Source organism: Stegostoma tigrinum, chromosome 19 (genome assembly GCF_030684315.1).
Source record: "Stegostoma tigrinum isolate sSteTig4 chromosome 19, sSteTig4.hap1, whole genome shotgun sequence".
In the NCBI taxonomy this organism is placed as follows: Eukaryota; Metazoa; Chordata; class Chondrichthyes; order Orectolobiformes; family Stegostomatidae; genus Stegostoma; species Stegostoma tigrinum.
This window is the reverse complement of record NC_081372.1, coordinates 34,671,493-34,694,957: the sequence shown is the minus strand read 5'-3', so window position 1 is coordinate 34,694,957 and position 23,465 is coordinate 34,671,493. Positions and strand designations below refer to the sequence as shown.

General features: G+C 40.5%; 1 protein-coding gene across 2 annotated transcripts in view; it reads left to right on the top strand.

Moving 5' to 3' along the window:
- fitm2 (fat storage inducing transmembrane protein 2) overlaps positions 1 to 23,465 on the top strand; it is a 275,264-nt gene that overhangs the window by 148,340 nt on the left and 103,459 nt on the right. For both annotated transcript variants that reach the window (XM_059652812.1, XM_059652813.1), the window contains one exon: positions 4,132 to 4,268. In XM_059652812.1, the coding sequence (XP_059508795.1) occupies positions 4,180 to 4,268 (89 nt within the window). In that variant the 5' untranslated portion in view covers positions 4,132 to 4,179. The remainder of the gene's footprint in view (positions 1 to 4,131; positions 4,269 to 23,465) is intronic.

Genomic DNA, 23,465 nt, shown 5'->3' with positions numbered 1-23,465 from the left:
TAGCATTCAGGAATTGTCACTGATTGTCACTGGATGGATAGTCCTGGCATGGGAGATAGGAAACTGCTTATCAATGAGCTGGGATTAGGCACTAATGAGACGTTAATGCATGTAAAAGGCCTCTCACTGCTTTCTAGTGAGATTCTCATCAAAACTTAGGTGTAAAGTCTGACTATTTCTCTCAAAAATGAGGATTTTGTTTTTCAAATTTTCTTATTTTTGCAAGTGAGTTGCCATTGCTCCCCATTATTTGGGTCTGAGAAAGTTTAGCCCTGTGGTCTGATGTTTTCCAGCATGAATTGGCCAAGCACATGCAGCATGCTGTCAGACGCAGACAGTCTAAAGTTTGTGTTGTTTGATATAGTCAGCCAGTCATTAGAAATGTGGCCCAAATACCCAACAACATGCTGGCTTTGAAACTCATACAGTTGTTATTTCCTTTCGAAAGTTTGTTTAACTTATGTTTCAGTTCTGACCAGTACAAGACAAAAACCTTCAACTTCATGTCACTTTTTAGTGTTGTCAGCACAGGATCTTTTAGAGGAAAGTGAGAAAGAGATGTATTATTTTAGGGAGGCTTAGAATCATAAAATCCCTACAGTGAGGAAAGAGACCATTCAACCCATTGAGTCTGCACCAGCCCTCCAAAGAGCATCCCACCCAGACACCTACATCCCTTGCTCACCCTATCCCTGTAACTCCACTTTTACCATCGTTTACCCACCTAGGCACTGGAGCAACTTAGAATGGTCAATCCACCCAACCTGTACATCTTTGGACTATTGGAGGAAACCAGAGGACCTGGAGGAAACCCACACAGACACAAGGAGAGTGTGCAAGCTCCACACAGTCACCCAAGTCCCTGGCACTGTGAGGCAGTAGTGCTGACCATTGAGCCATTGTGCCAGCCTCAAGGTAAAGGCAAATTTTCTTAGGGCATTAACCTCAAGTTTCTCACACTTACCACAACATGTGTGCTCAACAGAAGTTGCTTTCTGATTTTCATAGAAATAATGATTAATGTTGGCCAAACTTGTATTCATGGCAAAATCTAGTTCTATAAACTATTTTTTGTAGGTTTTTCAGAAGCAATGAACTCCTTATTAATACATTGTAACCTCATGGTAGGGAAATCCAAAATCTGGAAACACAAGTTGTCTCAAATTTGTTTTGAGTAGACCCACATAACTCACAACTCACAGTGGTGGATCAAGTCGTGATGCAGTGAAAGTCAGGATCTTTGTGGTCATTATAATCGTCCTGTTTCTACAGTGTACAGGTAAACATCTAAATTACAGCACCTAGGAGAGAAAGGACCAAGACTGCAGGAGAAAATGATAGAGGAAGGAAAGTCAAAAACTTAGATAGAAATTGTCATTAGATGTTCTGATGTTATTCTATAAAATGGGCAATTCAAATTCCAGAAATTCCTTAATTCCAAGAATTCCAAACTGGAGAGATTAATAGTGTGTTCCTCTTTGCATTAGATATTTATGTCTGCTCACAAGACTAATTACCAAAATATTGAAATAATGAAGAGACTTACACATAATGCCTGTGGGATTCATGGATGTCAAGAGTGAAATGTAGCATTGACCTTTGGTTCAAGGAGCATTCAATTTGTCTGTGATGCAGACTTCAGAGCCATTAAAACACCAGATGTAGCACATGTTATATTCCAAAGAAAGAATCCTTGTCACAGTGAAAGAACTTCCAATCTATAACAAATTTTCATAAGAAATAAAGAGGATTTTTCATTCTTTATGAAGAGCAGGTTTCACTGCCTACACCAGCATTGATTGCCCACTTTGAGAAGGTGGCGGTGAGCTGCACTCTTGAGCTGCTGCAGTTCAAGTCATGTAGGTAATCAACTATGTCGTTAGGAATGGAGTTTCAGGATCTTAACTCAGCAGCATTGAAAGAATGGTGATATAGCTAAGTAGCCTCATGGGGAAATTACAGGTGGAAATCCTCCCATGCATCTGCAGCCCTTGTACTTCCAGGTTGTAGAGATCCCAGTTTAGACAATTCTTTTGAAGAAGCATTGGTAATTTGCTGTAGTGCAAAAGCAGTATTGCATTTAACACGGCAATGAAACATGGCTATCTTAGTGAGATTTGAGTTTGGAACTTTCTTTCCTAAACAGCAAGGAAGGTAGGCACATTGAATGTGTCTAAGGTACAGATAGCTTCTTAATTAACAAACATAGAAACAAAGAAACTAAAAACAGCAGTAGGCCATTCAGCCCATCAAACCTGTTCTACTACTCAGTATGATCATGACTAATCTTCTATCTCAAAGTCACATTCCTGTTTTCTCCCCCTATTTCCTGCTGCCTTTAATATCTGAAAGGATCTCTTTCTAAAATAAAGTCAATGACCTGCCCCTACAGCGTCAAAATAATACATTGTGAATGATAAAGTCATCTTGCAATGTGATGCCAATGAGACAGGATTTGGAGGAAGCCCAGTCCTGAAAAGTTGACCAATCATATGCATATCCAAGAAACTAACTTCAAGTCCAGTTTGATTCTCCTTCAGAACCGGTTGGATATGTTTTATTGTAATCCTCTTGGCAGAGGGCATTAGAACTTTGCAGAGTGACATTATGCCCAGTTCAAGAATTAGTACCGAGCTTTTGTTTTTGCTTGTGAATGTTTTCATTGACACCTAAGAGACAGATGACAACTTATTCTTATTCATAGCATTTTCCTCAAGCTCCTATTATCTCCACTGAAACATCTGCAAACTATGTTACTCCAGTTACAGAGATATCATCTTGTTGTGACATACAGGAAAGGGAAGCAGACAAATATTGCAAACATGTTGTCAAGAGCAGGCACCCAATGAAGTAAGTGAAGGATGCTACAACAGAATATCACATTTTCCAGACTCAACATGAAACAGATTGTTTTACCACCACTTCTTAAAATGGACAGAGATTTGCATTTTGTTGGATAGCTTACTTATTTTGAGCAAGGTGCTTGCCTGACCCGTCCAGCAAAGACACTGAATGTAACAGGCAAGCACCTTGCTCAAAATAAGCAAACTATGCAACAAAATGCAAATCTCGAACCATTTTAAGAAGTGGTGGTAAAACAATGGCCAGGGGGCATCAAGAACATACCTGTTGCTCAAAGAACATATTAGTCTGATGGTGATAGATCATCAGCCCAAGATAGCATATTGTACAAAAGAAATAGAGTCATTATCCTGAAGGAGCTGTGAGGACAGATGCTAAATCACATCCATGCAGGCCATCAAGGAATTGAGACAAGTCTAAGAAAGGTGAGTGATATAATCTACTGGCCAAATATGAGCAACAAAATCAAAAACCGCATCAGCCAGTGCAGTGTTTGCAATGAGTACCAAGCTAAATAACCTGGAGGGCTGCTGATGATTCATGAGAGTGTCATAGGGCAAAGACACAGACCCTACAATCCAACTTGTCCATGCTGATCAGACATCCTGATCTGGCCTAGTCCCATTTGCCAGCGTTTGGCGCATATCCTTCCAAACTCTTCCTGTTCATAAACCCATCCAGATTCACTCTCTCTCTCTCTCTCACACACACACACACACTTTCTCTCCCTTTTTCCCACCACCCCTCCCAAACACACACTCTCACTTTCTCTTTAGTTCTCTCAGGGCAATGACTTGAAAGGAATTTGGGGATTTACATGTACATATTAAGCAATGAATATGTGAAAGATTAAATGAAAGATTGGGAAATTCAAAACCACACGTTATTTCCTTATGATTGCCGATCAAACAGAACGACTGAGGCTGCAGTAAATGCTGCCAAAGGAATCATAAATAAATCAAACAAACACTGCACTGATATATTGAAGGCAATCCTTGAACAGAGAAATACATCTATTGTACTTCAGACACAGAAAGTAGCCCAGCATAAAGGTTGAGGTCACACTGGGCACTCCGCTTGTCTGTGGCATGGTGACCTTCAGGTTAAACCATCTCCAGTTGCCTCTGTCTAATGACATAGCAATCCTGGGACTACGGCAGCTTTACCTCTCCCTTATTTCAATAGCAAAAAAACTATTGAAGTCAGACTAGTAAGAGGTGTGAATGTAAAAGTCAAGAAAGAACATGAAATCAAATTTCATTTTGACAGGATTACTGAACCATTGCCAGAATTGAATATCGAAGACAAACATGGGAAATGCTGGAGAAACTCATCAGGACTGGCAGCATCTGTGAGAGAAACAATTTAACATTTCAAGTCCTGTATATCTTCTTCAGAACTGAAAGGTATTAAAAATAGCTTTTTAAATCTATTAGAGGGATCAAGTTCCGGAACCAAGAGGTTATGCTGCAGCTGTACAAAATTCTGGTGCGGCCGCACTTGGAGTATTGCGTATAGTTCTGGTCACCGCATTGTAAGAAGGATGTGGAAGCTTTGGAAAGGGTACAGAGGAGATTTAGGATGTTGCCTGGTATGGAGGGAAGGTCTTACGAGGAAAGGCTGAGGGACTTGAGGCTGTTTTCATTAGAGAGAAGAATGTTGAGAAGTGACTTAATTGAAACATATAAAATAATCAGAGGTTTAGATAGGGTGGATAGGGAGATCCTTTTTCCCAGGATGGTGACAGCGAGCACGAGGGGGCATAGCTTTAAATTGAGGGGTGAAAGATATAGGACAGATGTCAGAGGTAGTTTCTTTACTCAGGGAGTAGTAAGAGAATGGAACGCTTTGCCTGCAACGGTTGTAGATTCGCCAACTTTAGGTACATTTAAGTCGTCATTGGATAAGCATATAGACGTACATGGAATAGTGTAGGTTTGATGGACTTAAGATCGGTTTGACAGGTCGGCACAACATCGAGGACCGAAGGGCCTGTACTGTGCTGTAATATTCTATGTTTTAAAATACTTTTGTCACAGGCAGAAGATGAGCAAGATGGCAGATTGTGTAGAGGCCCACTGCAAAAGACATGTGTTGTTAATATTGGAGAAAGAAAAAGATGTAAAATAGGTGTAAATAAAGATGTGAAAAGGAGAGAATTGGTCCTCTCTACAGAGTGCAAAATAAACAAAACATGAACACAGCTGTGGAAGTCGGGTGGGGCGAGATGACTGTTGTGGGGAGAATGTACGAAAAATGGAGAACAGACAAACCACCATCAGTTTCTGAAGTTACTGAATTCTGGATCATTTTGTTTAGACATTTTACACAATCTATACATGTAAGTATTGTAAAATACTGCATGATGGACACTTACCAAGTTCTTCAGTCTCATCATATTGAAGGGTGCATTCATGGCTTTGGATAAATGGCTGATATTAATATAAGTTTTTACACTTAGTGAAATCAAAGAATTTAGATGACTCATGTCCTTATATTAAAATATTGCCAGTTGTGCAAATACAATAGGCCAATGTCCTTCTTCTGTGTTGTATTAAATCTGAGATTCTGTAGCTTCCAAATTTTGTGTCATCTGAAAACTTTCAAATTACTCCCATCAATGCTGGGATAGGACTGCATGGTACAGTAACAGTATCTCCACCACCAGCTTAGAGAAATCTGGGTTCCAGTTCCACCTGCTGCTGATGTGCATCATGGCATGTCTGACCAGGTGGATTTAAAAATGCTGATCTAAGACTAGGTTATTGGCATGCATCTGGAAGAGCAATTGTCCTAAACTCTGGCACAGGGGGAACACCAATTCACTCTTCCCTTCAGTTTGAAAAACAATCTCCCCAGCTGGGAGCTGGAAGAACACAGCAGGCCAGGCAGCATTAGAGGAGCAGGAAAGCTAACGTTTTGGGTCGCGAAATATCAGATTTCCTGCTCCTCTCATGCTGCCTGGCCTGCTGTGTTCCTCCAGCTTCGCACTGTACTATCTCTGACTCCAGCAACGGCAGTTCTTACTAACTCTCCACAGCTTTCTGCTCCTTAGCTGATTTCATATCCATGTGTTTACTGTTCCTATAATTCCCCAGTACTCAATTATGGTGGCAAATCTATCATGTGACCCAGTCTTTTGAAAGTTCATATACATATTGCATGCATTACCCTCATCAACCCCTTCCAGTATTTTATCAATCAAGTTAGTCAAATAGCATCTGCTTTTAATAAATTCAAGCTAGCTTTAATTTAGTGTGGTATTTTTGTAAGTGCCGATGAGTTTACAAGCGGATTAATATGTTTGATAGGTTGCCAGTATCAATATAAAGAACTTGACCGATAATTGCTGGATTTATCCCTTCCTCATATTTCTAAAAGGATGTGTATTATTTATATTCTTCCATTTCTCTGCTGTTACTCGGATATCTAAGTCAATTTGGAAAACCAGGCTCAAGAGGCTGAATGGTCTGCACCTGCTCCTAACTCATTTATAAGACATACCAGAAGCTTGTGCACTTTTCACCATCAGCAATCTCGGGCGCATTTCAATCAAACTACACGTGTGTGGAATTCTTTGCCACAGAGAGTGGTTGAGGCTGGAACTTTGAATGTTTTCAATAAGGAGATAGTTATAGTTCTTGAGCTAAAGGGATCAAAGGATGTGGGGAGAATATAACAACAGGATATTGAATTAGATGGTCAGCCATGATCATCTTAAAGGTGGAGAAATCTCAAAGGGCCAATGGCCTACTTCTGCTCCTATTATCGATGTTTCTATGAGTTTTTTTACTTTGAGTAATACCAACCTTTTAATTACGTCTTCTTAATATATTTTATTCTGTCCAATTTCTCATCTGCCACCTTCTTTGTGTGATATTGACAGCAACCACTTCAGCGAAGGCAGATACGGAGTATTCATTAAGTAGCTCAGCCATGCCCTGTGCCTCCATAAAAAGATTTCCTTTGTGACCTCGAATCAACACATCCTTTCTTGTCTTCATTTTTAGTTTGCATACACTTATGAAACACTCTGGGGCTCCCTTTATTGTTTTAAATTTGTTCACTCGTGGTATGTAGGCATTGCTGGCTGGCATTATTTTATTGCCTATCCCTAGCTGCCCTTGAACTGAATGACGTGCTAGGCTATTTTAGAGTCAATGGGTCTGGAGCCACATGCAGGCTAGATGAGGTAAAGATGGTAGATTTTCTTTCTTCAAGAACCTTAGTGGGCCAGATGGGCTTTTCCCTACAATTGGCAATGATTTCACAGTCATCAGTAGATTCTCAATTCCAATTTTTTAAAAAATTGAATTCAAATTCCACCATCTGCTGTGGCAGTATTTTAACCTGGGTACACTGAGATTCGGCATTAGTACTCTAGCGATAATGCTACTAGGCCATCACCTTCCCCTCACCCAGTTACCTGCTAATCTTTACTCATGGATTCTCTTTACCTCTCCTATTTCCTGTTTTCTTAGTTTGTAGTGAATCTGTGGGTTTCTTTACCACAATAGGCTGTTGAGATTGGATTATTAAGTGTATCTGAAGCTGAAATAGGCATATTTGTAATTGGAAAAGGAATCAAAGGTTATGGAAAAAAGGTAGGAAGGTGGAGTTGTGGATTATCAGAGCATCTATAATCTTATTTATTGGTGAAGCAGACTTGATGGGTTGAATGGTCTGCTTCTGCTCCTATGTCTTATGGTAGTATGGTTTAGTATGTTCACTATTTTTGTCTTCAGCCTCATTCTCCACTGAATCAAAAATTGATCATTGATTTTATTTTTCAATTTAATTTTGACCTCTATATTAGTAACCGCTCAGAAAGCTCTAGTGTTGGATGTCATTCCTTTCCCAGTTACGATCTCGTCTGGTTCTTAAACATGTCATTTTTGAAGGTCTCCCTTTGATCATTTACTACCTTACCTGAATGGCGTTGATCTTAATCCACCTTGACCACATCTCTGAATAAATTCTCCTCCAGTTAATAGTCTCAGATTTGGTTTTCTTTGTTCTCTTCCATAATTACTCTAAATGTAATGGTATTATTACCATTGTTTTCTAAATACAGAATAGAAACATGCTAAACTAGTCCTGTTCCATTCCCCAAAACTAGATTGGGCATTACTTCCTACCTCATTTGCCTGGAAACATGCTGATTATGATGGTTTTCTTGTATTCATTCCAAGAATTCTTTTACCTGAATGATTTTTATATTGTTACTTTTCCAGTCTATATTAGGATAATGGAAGTCGTTCAATTACCCAGCTCTGAAGTTCTCGTCCTTTTCAGCAATTTGCTCTTTCACTCCCTTCCGACTATTTGGTGACCTACGTACCTTGCATTGTAATTGTTCCATTATTTTTCCCTAACCCTAACCAAATAGATCTTATCTTTGAATATTCAAGTATACCATCCCATCCAACGCTACTATGATATAAATACTGCCAGCCACCATTCCCTTTTAAATCCCTTCCCCGTCTTTCCTGAACACATCGTAGCCAGAAATATTAAATGACCCTTCTACTTCGTGTGTGAGTTTTCCATTATGAACATTATATCAAAGTCTCATGTGGCCACTTGCATCTGCAGCTCACAAGCATTATTCCCAAATGCTAGACATTTAAGTACAGAATGGACATTTACTTACATGTGCAGTAAACTGATCTCCATCTGTCTTGCATTTCCCATTTCTGTCAGTTCTGAACTATTCTTTGTTGTTTGCCAGTTCCCAATTCTCCACATTCTTTCTTTTTCTTCTGTAATATTTCATGTGGATGCCTCCCACTGTCAAATTAGTTCATACCAGCCACACAGCACAGTTAATCTCCATGCTAGTATATTAGTCTTATCCCTGAAGAAGTCCAACCCATTGATCTTGAGCTACTCCCTGGTGACATGGAACTCCTACCAAAGCTCAGATGTCTGAAGCCACCCTTCAACATAATTTCTTCAGCTGTGTTTTCCTTACTGTTCCAAACCCACTCACTCTTGGAGTAATCCAGAGATTTTTACCTTTGTCATCTTATTAACTTATTTCTCCTTTGTTCATGAAACTTTGTAGGGTTTTAACTCTCTTCTTACCTGTGTCATTCATTCTAACATTGACTGTGACATCTGATTGTTTTTGTCCTCTCACAAAATGATTTACAGTCTTTCATCAAACCTGCCTATCATCCTTTGTCAAATCTCTTTTTATCCTAAACATGCTGTCCACAGTAGGAAACATTTTGGAGTTCCAGTGAAGTGGAATATTTCTCCATTTGTAGCTCCCAGCTGTCAGATTGTGAGGTCAAAAATCTGATAGGCTGTAATAGAACCTCCAAGTTTTATACTTACTTCATGTTCAACATATTCATGAGTGTCATCTATTTAAAGATGTGGAAAGAATTGGGACGGTTGCTTTCAGAATTAATATATATATATATATTCATGAAGGTTTTCCACTGTCAGAGATTCTAATAAAAGCCTAAATATACAACAAATGAGATTCTTTACAATTTCATAAAAATGTTCTCCAAGTTAACAAATGTATATATGATGCACAAAGTTGACCACACAAATACCTGGAGAATTATTTTGCAGAGAGACTTCTTCTTAATTTATTTTGTAATTTCTTTAAATGTAGTAGATTTTTCTAACCAACCTGTTCAGAGATGTGAACACACACCTCTGGAGCAGGTGGGACTTGAACTCAGGTCTCCTGGTCCAGGGGTAGGAACAATATCAAAGGTGTTCATAACAACTAGCAGCTGTGGGGTTTGAGATGAAAATCAAGACACCGTTAAATTTGTACAGTTGTTGAGAATAAGCCTGGACAGCACTGCCAGATTGCATCTATTAAAGTCTTGGCAAACAACATGATGCAAGCTCAGAAAAGAAACAGATTTCATTTTTAGCAACAGGCATACCCGTGTAAATTCTATCAGTTGGTTAATAATTCTATCACTAAATATGGATTGCATGGGAAAATGTTCAATCCTAAAATAAAGTTATTCATCAAGGGAAAAATCTTGCAATGTGCTCAAATATCTATTGAAGTAATATCTTCTCATATTCTGTGAGTGCAAGTTTTAAAAATATCTCAAGGAGTTTCAGATCATTCAGGCAATATAGTATCTCAGTCTGTACAGATGGTTTACAGATTGTTACTTTCTGTTTTTCAAACAGAATCTTTCCAGAAAAATGTCCCTCGAAACTTCATATGTTGTTGTTGAAGCCATGGGAGCAACAATAAAAATGAAGCTATTCATGAGACAAAAATAGATGTCAAGCTTAGTGTCAGACTGACAAATGGGTTTTAAATTCCAAGTTATGTTGCTTTGTGCATCACTCTTCACACTCTCCTGTAAGTTAAATGCAATTTGCAAACAGATATTCAGAAAATACAATTTCCATTTTTTTTGGGCGAAACTAAAGAGCAAAATATAAAAGTGTGCATGAGTGGAGTGAACCTTCCTGTGGTTGATTAAGGATTTGGGATGAGAAATATTGGGAGTTCTGGCATAGTAATCATATGGTAACATCAACCATGGCACTCAGTTAAGGTTTTGAAACTATTTTATTGAAAATCTAAATGGTAAAAGTACACAGCCATTTCAAAAAGGACTTTTAAAAAGCATCATGACAAACAACCAAAAATCTATTCACCCTGAGCTTCATTACTCATTATAGTGCAGTAGAATCCATTTTCTTGTTTTATTTCAGTCCATAATCTTCTCTAATATATAATTCTATTTGTAGGATTGCTCCTTGCAAACCCCATTGGCATTCATCCTCTTAGAGCATAATTGGTGGCATAGCAAGCTGCAAACGGGGAAAAAGAGATTGATTGCAAACCCAATTTGTAGCCATAATGCACATGGAATATAAGGGTTGGGATGATGTTCAGAGATACTGCAAAAGCAGATATCATGGCCATTTAAGTGAGTGTATATTTTGTTTTATTCTCCCATAAATGTGGATGTCACCAGCTGTCCAGTATATATTGCCCAGAAGGCAATTTATGAGTCAACCACGTTGCTGTGGTTCTAGAGTCACATGTAGTCCAGACCAGTTATGGATGGCAGTTTCATTTCAAGAAGGAAAGAACATGAACAAGCCAAGTTAACAAAGTGTGAAGCTGGATGAACACAGCTGACCAAGCAGCATCTCAGGAGCACAAAAGCTGATATTTCGGGCCTAGACCCTTCATCAGATGGGTGCTACTGAGATGCTGCTTGGCCTGCTGTCTTCATCCAGCTTCACACTTTGCTACCTTGGATTCTCCAGCATCTGCAGTTCCCATTATTTCTGATTAACAAGCCAAGTGTTTTTTTCCTAACAAAATTGACAATGGTTTCATGGTCATCGTCAGATTCTTTGCTCCAGACTTTTTTTAAAAATTGCATTCAAATTTCATCACCTGCCATGGCAGGATTTACATCCAGGTCCCCAGAACATAACCTGGGTGTCTGGATTGAGAGTCTAGCAACAAAACCACTCAGCTATCACTGCCCTGAACTGAAAGCTACTATTGTTTTCAAAAGACCTTAGCTCTAATTTACAAGTAAAAGTGCAGAGTTGGGTATGGCAGGAGTGTCTGCTTGATGAAATGGGCACAAACTCTGTCGCAAAACAACCCCTGTTGTGGAATTTGTCAAATCTCCACTCAGCTGCAGCCAAGACCTTAACAACATTGAGTCTTTCTTTGAACAGAGGACATTCTTCTATTGACAGTCTGTGATCACCATCCTGCTGTTGTATTTGTTGGGGAAAAAAGTCATTTTTTGCCTCAGAGGTCTGGATGTTATAGAAACTATGTATTATGGATTCCCAGGCTCAATGCAGATGATAATCTCAGGAGTCAGAGAACCAGGGAGAGAATCCTATCTTTAACATCCTGCCGATGTTATTTTAGAGGCGCAATAGCCAATGTAAGAATAATTACCATCCCATTGATGCAAGGATGGAGGGTATGCACATGGATACCGGCCTCTTAGTAGATGGGGTTGCAAGGCCCTCACTCATCTACAGAAATCTGGGTGGTGCTCATCTCACAATGTCCACAGCTTGACTAATCTATGGGGGTCATTAGGGAAGTTATTGGAAAAAATTCTCAGGGACAAGATCTATACGCATTTAGAAGCAAATGGACTTACCAATGATGGACAGCATGATTTTGTGTGGGGAGCTCGTGCCTCACTAACTTGATTGAATTTTTTGAGGAGCTGACAAAAATGATTGCTGAGGCTGGTGTTGTCTACATGGACTTCAGTAAATCTTTGACAAGGTACCTCATGGCAGACTGGTACAAAACATGAAGCCACATGGTATCAGGGGCAAGCTGGCAAGGTGGATACAGAACTGGCTTCAGTGGAAGTCAGTGGAGACAAACGGTAGCAGTGGAAGGATGCTTTTTGGAATAGAAGGTTGTGACTAGTGGTGTTTGACAGGGATCTGTCCTGGGACCTCTGTTGTTTGTGGTCTACATAAATGATTTGGAGGAAAACATAGCTGGTCTAATTAGTAAGTTTGCAAATGATACAAAGATTGGTGGAGTTGCTGATAGTGAAGGGGATTGTCAGGGAGTAACAGCAGGGTATTGATCAGCTGGAGGCATGGCAGAAAAATGGCAGATGAAATTTAATCTGGACAAATGTGAGGTGATACATTTTGGAAGGTCAAGTACAGGTGGAAATTATACACTGAATGGCAGAACCATTAGGAGTACTGGTATGGAGAGGGATCTGGTGTGCAGGTCCACAGATCACTGAAGGTGGCAACGCAGGTAGGTAAGGTATTTAAAAAGGCCTACAGCATGCTTAACTTCATTGGAAAAGGTATTGACTATAACAATAGACAACTTTTCCCGCAGCTTTATGGAACTTTAGTTAGGCCACACTTGGAATATTACGTACAGTTCGGGTCACCACAGTAACAGAAGGATGTGGATGCTTTGGAGAGGGTGCAGAAAAGGATAACCAGGATGTTGCCTGGTATGGGTTTAAATACAGGAGGTTGAGGGGCAACCTGATTGAAGTTTATAAGATTGTGAATGGCACAGATTGAGTGGAAAAAATGAGACTTTTTCCAATGGTGGAAGGGTCAGTTACTAGGCGACACAGGTTCAAGGTTTTGGTGGGTGGGGGGGCACTTTAAAAGAGATCTGTATTGCAAGTTTTTTTTACATTAATACACAAATAGGAAGGGAACTGAGGGACATGTGTCCTACAACTGAAAACAGTTAAGGGCAAAATGTGTTAGCGCAAGCTTGGAGGGTCAAAAGGCCTGTTTGTGTCCTGTATTGTATTTCGTTCTTTGTGATAAAACTGTAGAATAAAAAGCAAGGTCTTTCTTCTCTTCTTAACACAATGCTGTGCTTTAACCTGAAACAAGAAATCGTGTTAGCATGTACTTGGCAACCAAATGTGTTGTACACCGGGTGCAGCGCAGGAGTTGCATCGGAAAAAGATAGTTAAGGTCTTGCAGCCAGTCCTTTCCATCTAGAAGCAATGGATCATGCTTATGGCTTCCTGCAGTTTACAGTTCAGGGATTACACTTTCTGCAAGAGGACATCCTTCTCGGTCTCAATTTGCACAAGTTCAGGTTGCCTTTTCAGGTATGACCATGCTTGGTGGGGGGAGCGTGGCAGTGCATTTCATTCAAATCAGCACCCCACCTTACAAGTAGAGTCTGTTGTATCTCCTGGCTCAGTCTCAGCCCCCAGAACGCAGCAGAGTAAGCCTGTCATGAAGCCAATGATTAAGCTCTGCAACAGTTTCTACTGTTAAGCCTGTGCTTAGCCCTTTCTGCCTTTCTCTCTTTTGGGGGATTCTGGGGATATGATATACAAGAATTATAATTAATAGTCTCACAATGGATGTAACATGAGCTGCTGGTTTGCCAGTCAAGTGGACTGACTCTTTTCTGTATCGGCCAAATCTAACTGTGTCCAAAGTGGGACAAGCCCATAAGTGGTTCACATTGGGTTATTAATTGACCACTTAGGGGGCATCATTTGGCAGTAGGTAGAAAGGTGGAGTTCGGACCTTCTCATCCAGCATTTAATTTGGGTGGAAGAGGGAACATGGCAGGTTCTGGGATGCCACCATCCTGCCGAATTAAACACGCTCTCACCTCCAGGCCCTGGCTTTCTTGATTCCAAGCTCTTTCAAATTGCATACTTTAAGCATTGATTTAAAGTGTGAAGTGGAATTGTGCCATGAGGATGGTGACAATGCCCACTGTCACCATTTAGTCATGAAATTCAGAAAATATTTTGAAGTGATTGGGTTAAAATGCTACTGGCAGCAGAATGTCACTGACATCTGGATTTTCCAGGCATCAGCAAACACCCTTTAAGCTTATCACAGACTCAACATCCAGCCTCCTGTCTTTTCATCGACGGACCCATCAAACTTTTTATCATTCTGACTTCCAGCCTCTCATTTTTCAGCTCTCCTCTGTCTTATATATGTTTCAAATGTTACTTAACTTTATTTTATTATCCTTTCTATGACAATTCACAACAAAATAATTGCTCTCTTTCACATACATTCATTACAATAGTAATTCTTGGTCCTGGTTTACTTGTTTCCAGTTAAAGTGGTGGGATTAAGCAAAGATATTTAAACATGCCACAGCTCAATCTGAATAAGAGATCACTTATTACTGCTGCTATTGTTGTTCCCCCTCACAAATGGAGTCAGAGTGAACTTAAAGATAATGGGAACTGCAGATGCTAGAGAATCGGAGATAACAAAGTGTGGAGCTGGATGAACACAGCAGGCCAAGCAGCATCGTAGGAGCACAAAAGCTGACGTATCGGGCCTAGACCCTTCGTCCAGCTCCACCCTTTGTTACCTCAGAGTGAACTTATATGGATATACTTTATCTAAACTTTCGAAGGCTTTCGATCTTATACAGACAGAGGGGGAGTTGCACTGGATATATTTGACAAGCATGTATAAAGTGAAATGCTACCACCATTTACAGAAGCAATGACACACTATTATTGGATATAAATCCAATTTGTTAGTTCTAGGGATAATCTAATTTTGCCATTTCAGACACTTATTTGAGTCATCAGTAAGTCAGGTTTAACTTCATCATCAGCAAACCACATCTTTATCCCAACAACAAAAAGATAATAGGATAGATTTCAACATTATGTGGAGAAGTTGGTTGAAGTGGGTATGTGACAGATGAAATTTAATTCATAGAGTTATAAGGAGATGCTCTGAGTTATGGCGAGATGCTCTTTGGTAGGAAGAACAAAGAAAAGTAACATAAAATTAAGAATTCAATTCTCAGATGGGTTCAGGAGCGGTGACTTGAGGGTACTTGTGCGCAAATCATTGAAGATGGCAGGACAGTTGAAAAAGTTATTAAAGAAACCCAGGTGTCTTCGGTTTTATAGATAGAAGCGTAGAGCACGAAAACAAGGAATTTATCCTTTGCGCAGATTTATCTTTGCAGTATTTATCTTGCAGTAGTAACTTAAATCTACCTTATCAAGATGGAATGAAGAGATTGAACAATAACCCCGGCTGTACTAGTGGCCTCCAATGCCCTCTTCATCTGTGTGGCTCTGTTCTGGCATCATCAGCGCTCTCTGACTTCACACAGTTTTCCAAAATTGGACACTTCAGCAGCCTGTGCTTAGCCCTTGTAAAATATGAGTTTTATAAGCATGAGCCTTTATAAAATATATTTTTGGTCTCAAAATGACACATTCTAGGCACCACAATATGGACAGAATGTGAAGGCCCTAGAGTGAATAGAGAAAAGGTTTATGAGAATTGTTTCAGGGACAAGTGACATTCCTTACACGGGTACATTAGAGAAGCTGGATCTGTTCTCCTTACAGATAAGGAGTCTGAGAAAAAATTTTATAAAGAAGTTCAGAATCAAAAGGTGTCTAGACAATTGTTAAAGAGAAACTTTGCCCATCAACAGAAGATTTGAAAACCAGAGGACCCTAATATAAAGTTAATGGCAAAGCTAACAATGATATAAGGAAAATATCTTTTATGCAGTCTCCTCATGGCATCCTGCTGAAAGATCGGTGTTTAGCACATACTTTACTCTGGCCAGGCACTCACTAATGAAACCAGAAACTGCTGGAGGAACTGAGCAGTATTGATAGTGTCTTTGGAGAGAGAAACAGAGTTAACATTTCAAGTCTGTTCTTCTAAAGAAGTGTCACATTTGACTCAAAATGTTGGCTCTGTTTCTCTCTCCACAGGTGCTGCCAAACCTGCTGAGTTTCTCCAGCATTTCCTGTATTTGGTTCAGTTTTCTTGCATCTGCAGTATTTTGCTTTTATAACAGCAAGAACATATTAATTGATCATTCAGCTCATTGGTGATTATGAGGCCAGGCTGCACACAAAATAGTTACTGTATTTACCTATATAAAAGTTACTGTACTTCAAAGTAATTCTTTATGAAATGTTGAGGTTTCTTAATGAAGGAAATCTTTTTCTCAAAAGTGCTTTTGCCATGTCAACTTGTTCTTCAATGAACATGAAATAAGTTAATGCACAGATTTAACCATAAATCAGATTTACAAGTATACAGAATAGTAAGGTATTGGCTTCGATTGATAGATGAGCTATCTCAGCTCAGATAGCAAGGTATATCCACACTGGAGATGGATGATACATAAGTATCTCAATGCTGCAGAAACTGGGAGAGGAAATGTTAGCAGGCCTGGTCCTGAATGATATCCGATTATTGTAACTGGAAAATGTATAATGCAGTTGTTACTTTGTACTTGAGCTTAACTGTAACGATTGATTATGTTCACGCTTGAAGAATGATCAAGTTATTGAGGAATTCAAGAGGGCCTGGATATCGTAGAATACTTTTCATTTTAGGAACTAATGTAAGTTAATGATGGTGATATTTGTTTATGAAATAATCTCTCTGTACGAAAAGAGGGCTCGAAATAATCCAGAAGCCAAATAGGTAGGCCTGAAACCCTCTAAACTTTAATCTTGATACTTTGGGAATTATTGATAGTGAGTATTTCTCTAATTCAAAGATTTCTGAAAGATGGTGAAATATTAACTATAGAATGTCTTTGCCAAAAACAAAGCTGAAAGGGTGCTCCTCAGACAGTTATTTTGTTATAAACAGTCCTTGTTTTTACTACCTTAACTCTTGATGTCTAGACACTCTGTCCAAGCACACAGAAGCTCCTTGCAGTAGTGCAGTGTGTAATACGGCACCGTTGGCAAAAAAAACTTAACAGTTTTGCTTCAGAGAAAATAAAACAAACATTATCCAAAAGGTTGTTTGAAGTTGTAACCCCAATGGTATGAGGCCAAGTGGGTTTTGTCTCAAAAATCTGTGTATTTAACAAGAAAGTACTTCTGGCAGCCAGATTTTGTCCTTCAACAACTCCACCCTGGTTCCACATTATAGCGCATTGTATTGGACGCATCTGCACAGATTTTATTGTTTGCTGTAAGGAATCCTAGTACTGTTCTCAGCTGGATGTATAGCAATCAAAATTTCTCCTTAAAATAAATGGATATTAACTTACCAAATAAAATTTTGAGGAACAAATGTTACAGGAAGCATTATTTGGCTATCAGCTTTTAGAAAGGAAATACTTCAGAATTCAGTGTAAGTTTATAAGCAAATACTAACATTCTTTTGCATTTTATTGCTGCAATGATGCTTGAAAGTAACACAATTAGTAACATACAAGCAATGCATTTTAGCCCATCTATTATTGAACTTACATTGTGTGCTGCTGCAGAGGAAATAGTGGAAAACTTTCAAGCTACTTTCAAGCATAATTATGGCAGCAGTATTCAAGCTTTTTTAGTATTGACTATTTCTTAGCCTGGTACTGCTGATATGTACAACAACCATGATGACTTCCATCGTGGCCCTCTGATAGAAAAGTGCAAACTATCACATATTTGTTGTGTGAACATCCCAAAGAACTTCATAGTTAATGCTGTGTAGTCATTATGCCAATGTAGGGGAAAACACCAGACAGTGTTTGCACACCAAGATCCCATAAATATTACCAGATAAATGATTTGATAATGACTTAGATTTTGTGTTAGCAGTAACAGTAAGGGTAGTAACACTTATTTCTGTTATGGAGTAAAACAAAAGCAGTTCTGGCATATACATTCAAAGTTAAATGGGGAAGCAATAGTCTCGTGGTATTATCACCAGACTATTACACAAGAGACCCAGGTAACGTTCTGGATTCAAATTCTGCCACATTGCAAATCTAATGAGGACCATGAAACTGTTGCTGATTGTCGGGGGGAAAACTTTGTCTGGTTCACTGATATCCTTTCGGGAAAGAAGCTGCTGTCATTACCTGGCCTGGCCTATATGTTACTCCAGACCTACAGCATTATGGTCGACTCTTAACTGCCCTCTGGGTAATTAAGCATGAGCAAGAAATATTGGCCTAGCCAGTAGATGCCCAAATTCTGTGAATCAATAATTCAAAAATTGCTGAAATCCTGAAGCTGCTGTCAAAGATACCTTCTACTTCACAGGAAGGGGATTGTGGTGAGGTGACTTTTTAGACCTTGTAAAAAGAGGCTCAAAATTGGAATGAATGCAATAGTAAAACTCTGGGATATTTGCCACTCATTCTCCAGTGAAGACACCACAAAAAGTTGGCGTTTTCAGTTCATTCTGAACTTGTAACAATGTGATAGGTGACAATTACTGCCAAACAACATCTCACGAGCACCTAGTATTTGATGTTGTAAAAGTTTAGCTACACTTCTTTAAAATAGGTGTTGGGGATTTATTAAAATCAGTGCTCCTGAGATGCTGCTTGGCCTGCTGTGTTCATCCAGCTTCACACTTTGTTATCTTGGATTCTCCAGCATCTGCAGTTCACATTATCTCTGATTCTAACTTACATTTTCTGGTTTGGACTCTACATGCCTCCGTGAGGATTCTTCAATTTGATAGGTTGAACAATATGGCTGTTTCTTGCTCTGACCATACATGTAACATGCTCCAAAGAGAGTGTTATATTGGATTAGTGAAAATCTCACTCAAGAGCCCCTGAAAACATTGAGTTCAGTTGTGAGCCAGGTAGACAGAAAGCACAGTTCCTCTGCTGCTAACACAAAAGCTAGGCCATTCAATTTTAGTAACATTAGTATAACTATTGACAGGACGCCAGAAGTTCCCTGATTGTTTTTATATGTTGTTACTTCGTAGATTTTATATTTACCTGAGAGACAGACAAGGTCTCAGTTTAAGATCTTATCTGAAGGACATCTGTCACATTGCAGCAGCGCTGGTGACACGGTGGCTCAGTGGTTAGCATTGCTACCTCAGAGCGCACCCTCAGGCGACTGTCTGTGTGGAGTTTGCACGTTCTTCCCGTGTCTGCATGGGTTTCCTCCGGGTGCTCCGGGTTCCTCCCACAGTCCAAAGATGTGCAGGTTGGGTGGATTAGCTGTGCTAAATTGCCCGTAGTGTTCAGGGATGTGAGGATTAGGGGGATAGGTCTGGGTGGGATGCTTTTTGTGTCAGTGTGGACTTGTTGGGCTGAAGGGCCTGTTTCCACACTGTAGGGATTCTATTCTATTCTATGAACACTAATTTGGCCTAGATTATGTGCTCTGAACCGTAACACAGAAATAAGAGCGCTACCATGAAGACAAAACTAACAAGTGAAACAAAACCGTGGGTGGTATAGCATAGTTTTAATTGAAATTTGAATACTTCCCATTTTACAATATTCAAATGGATCACTAAATCAGACCCACAGCATTTCCAGTCTATTATGGAACAAGCTTGTTGCGTGCAAAAACTATGAATCTGTTTAGCCCACAAATGGAATACTTGCTGGTCAACCAGTGCTGATTATGTCGGGAAATAAAACCAAAAAACTGCAGATGCTAGAAATCTGAAACAAAAATAAAATGCTGGAGAAACTAAACACATCTGTCAGCATCTGTGGAGAGAAAGCAGAGTCAAGGTTTTAGGACCAGTGGCCCTTCTTTTGAGCTGAGCCTGCTGAAGGATCACTCGGCCTGTAACATTGATTCTGCTTTTCTCCACAGATGCTGCCAGACGTGTTGAGTTTCTCCAGTATTTCATTTCTGTTTATACAAGAAATTCATCACCTGGCCTTCCAGTGTAAATCTATCTTCTGTGTTGCTTCAAATCTTGTGAAAGATGGGGGTGCATTTGCTAATGCTGTGGGGGACGGTTTAAACTAAAGTGGCAGGGGGATGGGAACCAAATATTGGACAGAAAAGAGGTAGTAATGAAAGCCTGTAGGGAACTAGATAATGGAGTCAGTGTGACTAAAGGGAATAGTAGTCGGGGAGCAGATGATGAAGAGACAGGTGGTCTGAGGTGCATTTGTTTTAATGCGAGAAGTGTAGTAGATAAGGCAGATGATCTTAGGGCTTGGATTGGTACCTACGGTCAGGGGACGGAAAGGGAACCGGCAGGCAGTGCAGGGATTCCCTGTGGCCATTTCCCTCAACAATAAGTACACCGTTCTGGATACTGTTGAGGGGGGGGACTTATCAGGGGAAAGCAGTGGGGCACAGGTCTCTGGCACGGAGTCTGTCCTTGCTGCTCAGAAGGGAAGGGGGGAGAGGAGCAGAGCAGTAGTCATTGGGGACTCCATAGTTAGGGGGACAGATAGGAGGTTCTGTGGGGACGAGACAGACTCACGGTTGGTGTGTTGCCTCCCAGGTGCCAGGGTGCGTGATGTCTCTGATCGTGTTTTGGGATCCTTAAGGGGGAGGGGGAGCAGCCCCAAGTCGTGGTCCACATTGGCACCAATAACATAGGTAGGAAGAGAGATGGGGATTTAAGGTAGAAATTCAGGGAGCTAGGATGGAAACTAAGAGCTAGGACGAACAGAGTTGTTGTCTTTGGTTTGTTGCATGTGCCACGTGCTAGTGAGGCAAGGAAGAGGGAGAGAGAGGAGTTGAACATGTGGCTACAGGGATGGTGCAGGAGGGAGGGTTTTGGATTCTTGGATAATTGGGGCTCTTTCAGGGGTAGGTGGGACCTCTACAAGCAGGATGGTCTTCACCTGAACCAGAGGGGTACCGATATCCTGGGGGGGAAATTTGCTAAGGCTATTCAGGTGGGTTTAAACTAATTCAGCAGGGGGATGGGAACCAAAATTGTAGTTCGACTATAGAAAATGTTGTGAGTAGGGTGGTCCGAAATAAAGTTTCAGGGACGCAAGATGGCACCGGCTAGCAAGAAATTGGTTTGAAGTGTGTCTACTTCGATGCCAGGAGCGTCTGAAATAAAGTGGGTGAACTTGCAGCATGGAACTTCGATGTTGTGGCCATTTCGGAGACATGGATAGAGCAGGGGCAGGAATGGTCGTTGCAGGTTCTGGGATTTAGATGCTTCAGTAAGAACAGAGAAGATAGTAAAAGGGGGGGAGGTGTGGCATTGTTGATCAAAGACAGTATTACAGTTGCAGAAAGGATGTTTGCGGACTCGTCAACTGAAGTAGTATGGGATGAGGTTAGAAACAGGAAAGGAGAGGTCACCCTGTTGGCAGTTTTCTATAGGCCTCCGAATAGTTCCAGATATGTAGAGGAAAGGATAGCAAAGATGATTCTCGATAGGAGTGAGAGAGACAGGGTAGTTGTCATGGGGGACTTCAACTTTCCAAATATTGACTGGGAACACTATAGTTCGAGTACTATTGATGGGTCAGTTTTTGTCCAGTGTGTGCAGGAGGGCTTCCTGACACAGTATGTAGATAGGCCAACAAGGGACGAAGCCACATTAGATTTGGTACTGGGTAATGAGCCCGGCCAGGTGTTAGATTTGGTAGTAGGTGAGCACTTTGGTGATAGCGATCACAATTCTGTTATGTTTACTTTAGTGATAGAAAGGGATAGGTGTATACCACTGGGCAAGAGTTATAGCTGGGGGAAAGGCAATTACGATGAGATTAGGCAAGATTTAGGGAGCATAGGATGGCGATGGAAACTGCAGGGGATGGGCACATTAGAAATGTGGAGCCTATTCAAGGAAAAGCTCCTGTGTATCCTAGATAAGTATGCACCTGTCAGGCAGGGAGGAAGCAGTAGAGCATGGGAACCATGGTTTACGAAGGAGGTGGAATCTCTGGTCAAGAGGAAGAAGAAGGCTTATGTTAGGATGAGATGTGAAGGCTCAGTTAGGGCACTTGAGGGCTTTGAGGTAGCCAGGAAAGACCTAAAGAGAGAGCTCAGAAGAGCCAGGAGGAGACATGAGAAGTTGTTGGTAGATAGGATCAGGGTAAACCGTAAGGCTTTCTATAGGTATTTAAGGAATAAAAGAATGATGAAAGTAAGATTAGGGTCAATCAAGGATAGTAGTGGGAAGTTGTGTGTGGAGTCAGAGGAGATAGGGGAAGCACGAAATGAATATTTTTTAACAGTATTCACTCTAGAAAACGACAATGTTGTTGAGGAGAATATTGAGATACAGGCTACTAGACTAGGTGGGATTGAGGTTCACAAGGAAGAGGTTTTAGAAATCCTTCAGAGGGTGAAGATAGATAAGTCCCCTGGGCCGGACGGGATTTATCCTAGGATCATCTGGGAAGCCAGTGAGGAGATTGCTGAGGCTTTGGCATTGATCTTTAACTCATCATTGTCTACAGGAATAGTGCCAGACGACTGGAGGATAGCAAATGTGGTTCCCCTGTTCAAGAATGGGAGCAGAGACAACCCTGGTAATTATAGACCAGTGAGCCTTACCTCAGTTGTTGGTAAAGTGTTGGAAAAGGTTATAAGAGATAGGATTTATAACCATCTAGAAAAGAATAAATTGATTAGGGATAGTCAGCACAGTTTTGTGAAGGGTAGGTTGTGCCTCACAAACCTTATTGAGTTCTTTGAAAAGGTGACCAAACAGGTAGATGAGAATAAACGGGTTGATGTGGTGCATATGGATTTCAGCAAGGTGTTTGATAAGGTTCCCCACAGTAGGCTATTGTACAAAATGCGGAGGAATGGAATTGTGGGAGATATAGCAGTTTGGATCGGAAATTGGCTTGCTGAAAGAAGACAGAGGATGGTAATTGATGGGAAATGTTCATCTTGGAGACCAGTTACTAGTGGTGTACCGCAAGTGTCGGTGTTGGGTCCACTGCTGTTTGCCATTTCTATAAATGACCTGGATGCGGGCGTAGAAGGATGGGTTAGTAAATTTGCAGACAACACTAAGGTCGGTGGAGTTGTGGATAGTGACAAAGGATGCTGTAGGTTGCAGAGAGACATAGATAAGCTGCAGAGCTGGGCTGAGAGGTGGTAAATGGAGTTTGATGCGGACAAATGTGAGGTGATGCACTTTGGTAGGAGTAACCAGAAGGCAAAGTACTGGGCTAATGGTAAGATTCTTGGCAATGTAGATGAGCAGATGGGCTTCAGATTGGTATGACAGCTCGGCACAACATCGAGGGCCGAAGGACCTGTACTGTGCTGTAATGTTCTATGTTCTAAATATGATGTTATTGCTATTACTGAGAATTGGTTGAGGGAAGGGCATGATTGGCAACTAGTCCCAGGATATCAATGCTTCTGGGGGGATAGACAGGGAGGTAAAAGGGGCGGAGGAGATGCAATACTGGTCAAAGA